Genomic DNA, 9449 nt, shown 5'->3' on the forward strand with positions numbered 1-9449 from the left:
TACCCTGTCTCAAGAATGAAAGAAAGAGGGGGGAAGGAAGGAAGGAAGGAAGGAAGGGAGGGAGGAAGGAAGGGAAGGAGAAGAGAAAAAAGGGGTTTTAATTCAATAGAAAACACAGCACCACAAAAAAAAATCACAACCTTGCAGGTATTGTTTGAACACTTGATACAGTCTAGGGGTCTTGCTAGGGTTCATTTTCTCTTCCAGTTAAAGAATTAAAAATCAGGAAAAATCTGGATGGGGTACAACATGTGGCAACAGAGAAATCTTAAACACCTGAGACAAAAGCAGGTGTTTAAACAGTGAACAAAATCAGCAGTATAAAAAGTGATTATGGGGGGCTGAATAAACACCTACACAGCAGACATACAGAGAAAAAGACCCTCTGCAAAGCATATCAAAGACTGTGAGCCCCTGTAAAATTCAAAATCCAGGTGATAGATGATAGATAGATAGATAGATAGATAGATAGATAGATAGATAGATAGATAGATGGAGCAGGCACATAGAAGACATTCTCATCCCAAAAAGGGAAACTAGGAGTAGAAAGAAAGCAGAAGCTTCTTATGGGCTGGCGGTTGGACCACCTCTGAGAGCTTTGCTCCTTCAGTCTAGGGCGGGTCAGTTTGAAAACAGATAGGATGGTTGCTTGGTCTGCAGCTGTGACATGTCCAGTCCCAGCCTCGAACTCCTTGAACCAGCTCACCAGCAGGAATTGGTGGAAAACAGAGACCCACAAGGCCTTTCATTTAAGCTGCAAGACTTTCATCCCAAGTCAGGAAGATGCCAGCCATCTTGGAAATTCATCACCTTTATAACCTAGGCAGGGGCCCTCTCCTTATCTGTCTGTCTACCAGGGAGTCTAATCCCTAGTCTCTCAAACTCATATGAAGTGCCAGAGTTTCTAGCCCTGCTTGTGTGGCAGGGCAAGACAAAGCAGAGAGGATTCACCATCTTGCATTTTTGCTGAGGTTATTTCAGGTTTATCAAGAATTTGAGCTCCTTGATGGAGAATCCCCCATGAAAAACTGCTCAACTCCATTCTAGGACCCAAGGCCAAGAAGTCTCAGACAACTTAACTTAGCTTAAGATAACTTAAATCGCTTGCTTGTGCAAACCTCCCCCTGCAAGTGCTGAGAAAGATACCAGGATGTGGTCTTGACCTTTAATAGCCCCTTGGTGTAAATGTTTGAGGCCACGCTTGGGTCCCTAAATACCTGTGTAGGCCCAGCCAGCTGGAATAGAGACTGAGTGGTCATCTCTGTCAGGCTCCTGTAGTGCTTGTACCTGGCAAGGCCTTCACTGCCTGTCTCACCTCATTCCAAGCGCTGTCTGCTGCCTTCAACCCTTCCCTGGAGTTTCAGTGCCCACAAGGTCCTCTCAGTGATCTCCTGTACCCTCTTACCCTCCCTGACTCCTATCACTAGCCAAGAGCCAGCAAGTAGAGGTCCCCACTGTGCTAATTCTTGTCTGGGACACAAGAGGCACGTGTCTAAGGCTGTGGACTAAGTTTGTTGGTTATTGTTTGGTTTTGTTTGTTTCTTTGTTTTTTGAGTCCCCAGATCATGCCACAGAGCACATCCTACAAACACTCCATCAACACTCTCCCACTGAGGGACAGACGTGAAAGGTCTCAGAAGTGGGATCCAAGAGGAACAATGCGACGGGTTGTTGGGAGCATGGAGTTTATTAGAAGCATTATTTGCCATGGACAGACTGACGGTAACAGAATGGTAGGAGCTCTGAGGAGAGTTCAGGGACAGTGTGGCAGATTCTTCTCAGAAGTACAATTGGGTTCAGGAGACAGAAGTGGGGTCCCTTTCTCAGGGCTCTTTGGAAGAAGAAGCATTCTTAGCATGAGGCAGTAGCCAGATTCTCTTATTTCCCTACGGACATCAGGGAAGGAGAACGGGGAGCAGGGTCTGAGGCCATCCGTAACCTTTGGATGACTGGGGCCTGCAGATTTCCCACAGTGCTAGAGAGTCACGGTGTTCTCAATACGGTACCTGTCAGTACATGTAGGTGGGGAGGGGCTACTGCAGGGATTGTAGCTTATGCTGCTGTCCAATCTGGATTCTAGCATAATGAACTGTGATCCTTCTGGAAATTTTCTTGACTTCTGCTCCCAACAAGGTAGAGCAGCTCTCTGGGGCCCCGAGTTCCCCGCACTACTTGTTGGAGCACACCCAGTCCTCCTGCCCGTTCATGCTCCAGAAGCATCTTCCCTTCCCCAGCTTTGGGCAGGGCTCCGGGACCAGCTAAAGGCCCCAAGCTTATGGGTGTTGGACCAGTCCTGCCTTTCTTGTGCAATCATCCTCTCTCCAGTGGGCTTTCTGTGCTAGAAGAAAGCCTGCTTGCGTCAGAAGCACCTGGTGAGAGGTGATTTCACCATCGGCCAGGCACGGCTGCCTGGTGCTCACTTGTCTTCGGGAATCAGCCTCTATATCTATCCAGGCAAAGCCGGGATCCTGACACTCAGCCATGATGAGGAGCGGCTTCCAGAGGGTGGCAAGACTTGCCCACCACAGAGCTCTCCTGAGAACCCATCTCCTGCCCAGACTCCACCAGGCCTCAGCATTCGCATCATCCACAGACTCCCTGGTAAGTTCTCAAGGAGTCAGACGAGCGCCCTTCCTCTCTAAGGGTGTAGAGCTCGAACACCCTCCATTCTCTTTGCCTGCTGATACAGAGCTGTTTGGTTTAGCAAAGGGAAAATGCTTTGGAGTACTTAGTAAGCCATATCTCAGAATAAATCTAGTAGTACAAACCCTGGCCCAAATCCTGTGTACCCACCAGCAAATCTCTTATAGGGTTCACACTGCCGCAGATAAGTAGGGTATCCCCAGACAAAAGCCTGTCAGCTTGCTTATTACCCACAGAAGAGACTAATGAAAGACATATGGCAGATGGCCACATAGCCCCTGTCCCTGGCCGTAATAGTACACTTCCTTGGGGGGGGGGGGCTGAAAGCTTTTCAAAGAAGCTGCCAAACAAGCCCATAAGCAACTAGCCACTCCTCGGCACCGTGTGGCTGGAATGGCCAGCTCTCATCCTCATCCCAACATCCCCACTTTTTTAACACCCCTAGGTATCTCCAAACCCCTACAAGGAAGATGGACTCTTTCTTCGGGTAACACTCCATCAGACAGGACTCAAATGCCCCAAACCCAGACACAGACTAAATGATGGGCCCATGGCCCAAGAACAGTCCCCCACCTTCCAAGATGTCATCATACCACTCTGATTTTTCTTGCCTAGGTTGCAAGATTCTGTCCAGAAAAAACAGATTTAAAGGATTATGCCCTTCCCAACTCGAGCTGGTGTCCAGATATGCTGAGCCTGTACCAAGAATTTCTGGAGAAAACCAAGTCAGGCGGGTGGATTAAAATACCCTCCTTCAAGTCCAACAGAGAACATATCCATGGGCTTAAGCTCCCATTAGGGCTGGTAACTGACTCAGGTAAGACCAGTTCTGAAAGGGTTCAGAAGCACACATACATACACACCTTCACCCACCCATCCACACCTCCATCATCCCACACATACCTCTGCCAGCCCCACACAAACACCCCTCCATACACATACACCTCTGCTCACATACACATACCTACACATACACACACACACACCCAACCACACCTCCATCATCTCCCATACACCTCTGCCCCTCTCACACATACACACCTCCACATACACAAATATCCCTCCATACACATACCTACACACACACACACACACACACACACACACACACACTTCTCTACCCACAATGGGGGACCTTGCCTGAAACCCTCAGTGAGTTCAACTTGCCGCCTTTCTCTGGTTTGAAAACATTCAGGAAGACTAGTCATGGTGGCACACAAATTCCAGCACTCAGAAGGCAGAGGCTGGTGAATGTGAGAATTCGAGACCAGCCTGGGCTACAAAGCCACCCAGGACTACATAGGAAGAATTTTCCTCCAAAGGGAAGGGGGAAAATATTATCAAAATAAATTGTATGATATTCCCCAAGGATCAGTACAATAAAAAATGTTGAGACATTCAGGAAGGAAATTCATGAGCCCGCAGACCGGGGGCTGCTCTCCTGGTCTCCTCCTCCTCCCTCTGCAGACTGGCTGTGGATGGGAAGCCTACCCGCACTGGTCTCTCTGCCTGGCTCCTTTAGTTGGTGTAAAGGGAGCACACCCGAGTGGCAGCTTTGCTTCCTGCTGAAGCCCAGCTGGAGCATTGCCAGTACAGGGTTCTGCTCTTTCTGGCATCTCACCAATGGCTCTTCCCTCAGCTAGCTTTGTCCCAGCCCCTCCCTCCCATCCTTGTAAAATCCCTTGGGCTTCTCCAACCTACTACAGGTCTCAGCTCGCCACCTCTGCTCAGCTAGGCAGAATGGTACCTGGAGACATACAATGAATTTGATTGACAGAGCTGCCACCTTTACCCTGCCCTGCTCTCTGTCTCTGTCTGTGTAGGTGTGTGTGTCTGTCTGTCTTCCTATGTTTTCTTTCTTTTTCATTCATGCATGTGGGTGCCTCTCTGTAATGAATGAATGACATAACTAGTAGGTGACCTTTGGACCCATGGTACCAGCCAAGCAGAGGCACCAAGCCAGGCATGGTGCCTACCCTTAGTCCCAGCAGAGGCAGGTGGATCTTTTAAGTTCAAGGCCAGTCTGGTCTACAGGGTTAGTTTCAAGACATCCAGGGCTACACAGAGAAACCTGTCTTGAAATGGAAAAAACTTTTTCTCCGGGCTGAGGAAATGGCTCGTTTGGCAGAATGCTTGCCTAGACCTGCACTTTATGAGTGTTTATCTCCGCAGGACCCAGGCTCTCTGAAGACAACGGACAAGGAACTTGTTTTGTCCCCTCCTCCCCTGTAGAAAGGCTTCTTAGCAACAGGGGTGGGGTGTCCGGTTCTCTCCCCTTGCTCTTGTTGAATTCACAGTGCTGTGCCCTGACAGGTCCCCACACTCTGAGGTATCTCTGTTTCAAACTCTCCTCTCTCCCCAGACAAACAGGACTGGCGCATCTTTACCAGATGCATCCTGCAGGAAGGACAAGGCTATGAATATGTCATCTTTTTCCACCCATCTGAGAAGAAGTCAGTCTGTCTCTTCCAGCCAGGCCCCTACCTGGAGGGGCCACCAGGGTAAGGCCTCAGACAGGCCAGGACAAATTCCTCACAGGTTCAGCTCAGCAAAGTGGGTCCAGCACCCACCAGGCCCTGGAGTCTTTAAAGACCTAAAATGGGGTGCAAGGAACTTCTTCTCAATGCTAGGCCTGTGAGGACAATCTGAGTTAGCTTCCCCAGGCTCCACTATGCATGTATAAAGAATGCCCTTATTGAAGCTTCAGAATGTTCCAGAAATAAAAGTCCTAAGAGGCCAAGAACCTCTTCCCTTCTGAAAGTGAAATCCCCTAGGAGATGGGGTGGAGGGAATGTGGATGTGTTCCGTTCAGGGGTGCTGAGCCATAAGAAAAGGCAGAGTGGATGATCCAACACTGAGTGGGCTGAGAGTACAGGAAGAGAAGAGATTAATATCCACTGGATCCCAGGCAATGCAAGTGGGAAGGAATTGCCCACTGGCTAAGAGCCGCTCTGCAGAACCAGCATTTTGCCAGTGAATCCTTTGTTTGAGTAGGGAACTCAATTGATGAGATAGTAGTTCTTTCTATTCCCAGTACCTGGTGGGGAAATGAAGGCTGAGAGTGTTTTTGCAAGCTGGCCTAGCACACATGGCAGAACCAGGAGTCCAGCCAGGCGGTATGATGCCCCTAAAGCAGGGAGGAGAGCCTGAGGATCCCCCTGCAGCCTCAGCAGAACAGCGAGAGCAGCTGGCCTGAGTTCATGATGAGCTGCACTTTCTTGCAAAGCCCAAATCTGCCTATGTCATTTGCACATTATCTGAGGGTGCCTTGGTATTCTCCCCTATCTTAACCAGCAGTGACAAAGCCTTGTCATGAAGTACAATTTGCATAAATGACAATGAAATTTTCACAAAGTTGAAATAGAACAAATGTCTGCACTGTCACACCAAACAAAGTGGGCTCTGGTGTTTTCCAGGCAGGGCTGCTCAGAAGCCTACCTTGCTGGCTCTTTAACAAGTCATAAGCTAACTAGCCTGCCTTGAAACTACAGGTCCAGCATCAGCTGAGTGGCTGGTAGGGCGAGAGACGGCCCAAGCTCATGTTTCAAACACTAAATCAAGCTAAACATGGTAGTTCAGACCTCCCATCCCAGAGCTCAGGAGACTGAAGCAGGATTGTCACGAGTTCAAGTCTAGACTAGGATTTCGAGTGAAATCATATCTCAAAAAGAAAACAATAAAAGACTAATTCAAAGATTCGGGGTTTTTTCCCTCTCCTTTGAATGTACATAGCCTTCTGAAATGTGGCAGCTGCAGTCAGCAATTAGGTGATGAATCAGAAAAAAAAAATCGTCTCTATTAATCTTGTGAGGAAAGAAATTCTCTCGGTGCAGTAAAATAGCTGTATCAGTAAAGCAGAGGAAGGACCTACTGAAGCCCCTGGGGTGATCTCTGTGTGTCTTTCTTGTTTAGCTGCCTGAGATTGAAGATTCACATTTGGGAGACTCAGGGGAAAGAAAAAAGCTTGGGAGGTTTTTGGGAAAAGCATCCCAAAGAGGGGATCTTTCTAGTAGCCCTAACCCCAATCTTATTCCCCATCCCGATCTCCAGGTTTGCCCATGGAGGGTCACTGGCGGCCATGATGGATGAGACATTTTCTAAAACTGCCTATCTGGCTGGAGAAGGACTATTCACACTAAGTCTCAACATCAGGTTTAAAAAGTAAGTGTGATTCCCTCAGGCCATGGCCGAGGTCAGGGCTCTGTTTTATCATGGGGTTGTGTAAGCTCCGCAAGTCTCATCTGCCAGCCAAGCTTTTCTCTAGTCCTGGGCCAGAAATCAACCTCTGCCATTCAACACCAGGAACCAACAAAACAGCCCCTGAACCTGGGGTTGCTTGTGAGTCCTGGAAGCAGGGTAAGGGAGGGAGGCCAAAGTTGGGAGCAGGTACAGAAATGAACTCAGTTGCCCCCTCTTCCAGCTTGATCCCCGTGGGCTCTCTGGCTGTCCTGGACATTCAAGTAGAAAAGATTGAAGACCAGAAGCTGTACATGTCCTGCATCGCCCAGAGCAGAGACAAGCAGACAGTCTATGCCAAGTCCTCTGGTACCAACATCCTCATCCTCAGGCTGGGAAGGGGAGGGAAGAGGAGAGCTAATGATCTGGTCCCAAGCTGGGGTCTAGCCCTGTGAGGGGTGGGACTGGGTACCTGTTAGAGACGTGGATAAAGAGAAAGAGAACAAAATGGAATTGTTTTCCTAAGTGAGGGTTACACGACCTGCACCACAGGACAGTTTCAGGCAATGGGCAATCTGAGGCAAATGACCCATGCCCTCAGCACACTCCTGCTGCCCTGGTCCTGACTCTCAGCACTCAGCTCACTTTTTTCTTGCAGGTGTTTTCCTTCAGCTGCAGCTGGAGGAAGAGCCACCCCAGCAGCAATGACTATGCCTTCAGCAAAGTCAATGGTGAGGACTGGCCTGCCTGGGACTTCCACATAGCAGGGTCCCCGACAATCAGGTGGCAGATGCAGAAGTCACTCTTAGCATCCCATAATCAGCCCAAAAACCTTCTAGAGCTGGAATCAAAATTGTCGACGGGTCAGAGATGGCTCAGCAGTTAAGAACTCTGGCTGCTCTTTGACTGCCAGCACTGACATGGTGACTCACAACCATCTGTATATCTTGTCCCAGGGGATCTGATGTCCTTAGAGTACCAGGCATGCATATGGTACCTTACATGCAGACCAAGCACCTATACACATAAAATAAATTAATTTTTTAAAGTTGTTTTGTCAAATTGATTTTTCAATCTTCCAGTGCCCACCTCCCACCAGCACCAACAGAGCACCTGGAGCTCCTGCCAAATACCAGGCACTAAGTGAGGTGTCTGGTCCGCTGCATTGCGAGACAGGGTCACTGACCTGGAGATGCAGCCCAGAACACCATATCAGGATTATCTCACCTTCCTCTGGCTCCTGTCAGAAGATTATACAAATGTACTTCTGCTTGCCCTTCTGTAACTATGAGGTCACCTGGGGAGGGGCAGTCTTCAGGATGTGTGATCTAGAGTAGCTTCACTACCTAGACAACAAAATGCTAATGATGTGATGTCTCAGTGTTAGAGTGGTTGATTGTTTGAGTTCTCCTTTGTATCATGTTAATAAAATCCTTTGTTACCTTCTCTCCCCAACACACACACATTTACATTGGGTATAAAAGCCATGGAAAATAAACAAGGGCAATTTTCAGTTATCACTGGAATGCCCTTCCTTCTACGGTTTCTGTCTTATTATTTTTTATGTATCTGCATATCCTTTTTTTATATTTCTAATTTCCCACACCCCTACCCTGGTCCTTGACACAGACCTGGGTTCAAGGACCAGCACTGCAAAAAATAAAAAGTTAAGTGGGACCAGCTGGTAGGAGGGAAGGTGAGATCTTCCAAGCAGAGGGAAGTCTAAGAACAGAGAGGCACAGTGGTGTGAAAGAGCGCAGGGGATCTTAAGGACCCCAAAGGACTGAAGGGCAAGAGACAGAGGAAAGAGACTGCAGCGGAGCCGGTACAGTCCCTAAATTCAGAATCCTCACCCCAGAGCATGAACTTTACCTTGTATGCAACAGGAGCCTTAAAGGGTCTGGTGCGGGGTGGGGAGGTATAACGTTCTGTTTTTTGTAAAGATGACACTCGGAGCAGGAAAGAGTCAAGAAGACCAAAGGCAGAGAATTGGATAGGAGACCCCTGCAAGGCTCTGAGCTGGCGACAGTAGGGGCTGCACGGGTCAGATCCACAGATAGAAGACCTTTGGGGAATAAAAGAAGTAGGACGTACACCAATTGTACAGAGTGTTATCATCCAGGCAAATGCAAACCCGGCCCCGCCCCTTGGCAGAGGCGGAGTGACCACTCCCACACACACGGAGAGTAGTACCCTGACTCTGTACGCAGGTGCAAAGCTCCCTTTAAGAGACAAGCTCCGCCCACTCTCTTCCTCTTTCTGCAGTTTTTTTCTGAGGCAGGTCTCTCTCTCCCACCACTCCCCCCGCTTCCCCAATAAACTTCCTTCCCATGTAAGCTCTGTCTGATGGTGTGTTCGTCCCCCATCCTGGGAACCACAGTCCCACCTTGCGCTGCATATCATTTCGTAGACTGTATCTGTGAAGGGGAGCTGACTGGCTGGGGGTTCCCAAGTGGCATTCCTGGGAAGAAGAGAGCTATGAACAGAGGTGGTGTGGCATTCGATGTATTCTGCACTGGGTATGAAGTGCTCAGGGAAACACCAGCAAGAACCAGGCTACTGAGTAGGGAGAGCCGCCTAAAAGTGGCTAATGTGGACTGGAAGGACAGAATCAAGAGGAACGACAGTGA

General features: G+C 48.9%; 1 protein-coding gene across 1 annotated transcript; it reads left to right on the forward strand.

Annotated features, from left to right (window-relative positions):
* Positions 1 to 2481: 2481 nt before the first annotated feature.
* Positions 2482 to 7527, forward strand: LOC121437732 (acyl-coenzyme A thioesterase THEM5-like). The gene is made up of 6 exons (XM_041637804.1): positions 2482 to 2601; positions 3259 to 3460; positions 5006 to 5144; positions 6694 to 6804; positions 7064 to 7188; positions 7478 to 7527. Exons 1-6 carry the CDS (start codon positions 2482 to 2484, stop codon positions 7525 to 7527), a joined length of 747 nt encoding a protein of 248 aa, XP_041493738.1.
* The last annotated feature ends 1922 nt before the right edge of the window (positions 7528 to 9449 follow it).

This window comes from Microtus oregoni, unplaced genomic scaffold (genome assembly GCF_018167655.1).
Source record: "Microtus oregoni isolate MIOR12 unplaced genomic scaffold, Mior012 000054F_ref0000373, whole genome shotgun sequence".
Taxonomy (NCBI): Eukaryota; Metazoa; Chordata; class Mammalia; order Rodentia; family Cricetidae; genus Microtus; species Microtus oregoni.

What these genes read in the sequence shown, in the direction of transcription:
- LOC121437732 (XM_041637804.1), top strand. Translation starts at nt 2,482, where the DNA reads ATGATGAGGAGCGGCTTCCAGAGGGTGGCAAGACTTGCCCACCACAGA. An exon ending in AGGGCTGGTAACTGACTCAG is followed by an intron (nt 3,461 to 5,005) that starts GTAAGACCAGTT and finishes CTCTCTCCCCAG; the next exon opens with ACAAACAGGACTGGCGCATC. An exon ending in CTCAACATCAGGTTTAAAAA is followed by an intron (nt 6,805 to 7,063) that starts GTAAGTGTGATT and finishes CCCCTCTTCCAG; the next exon opens with CTTGATCCCCGTGGGCTCTC.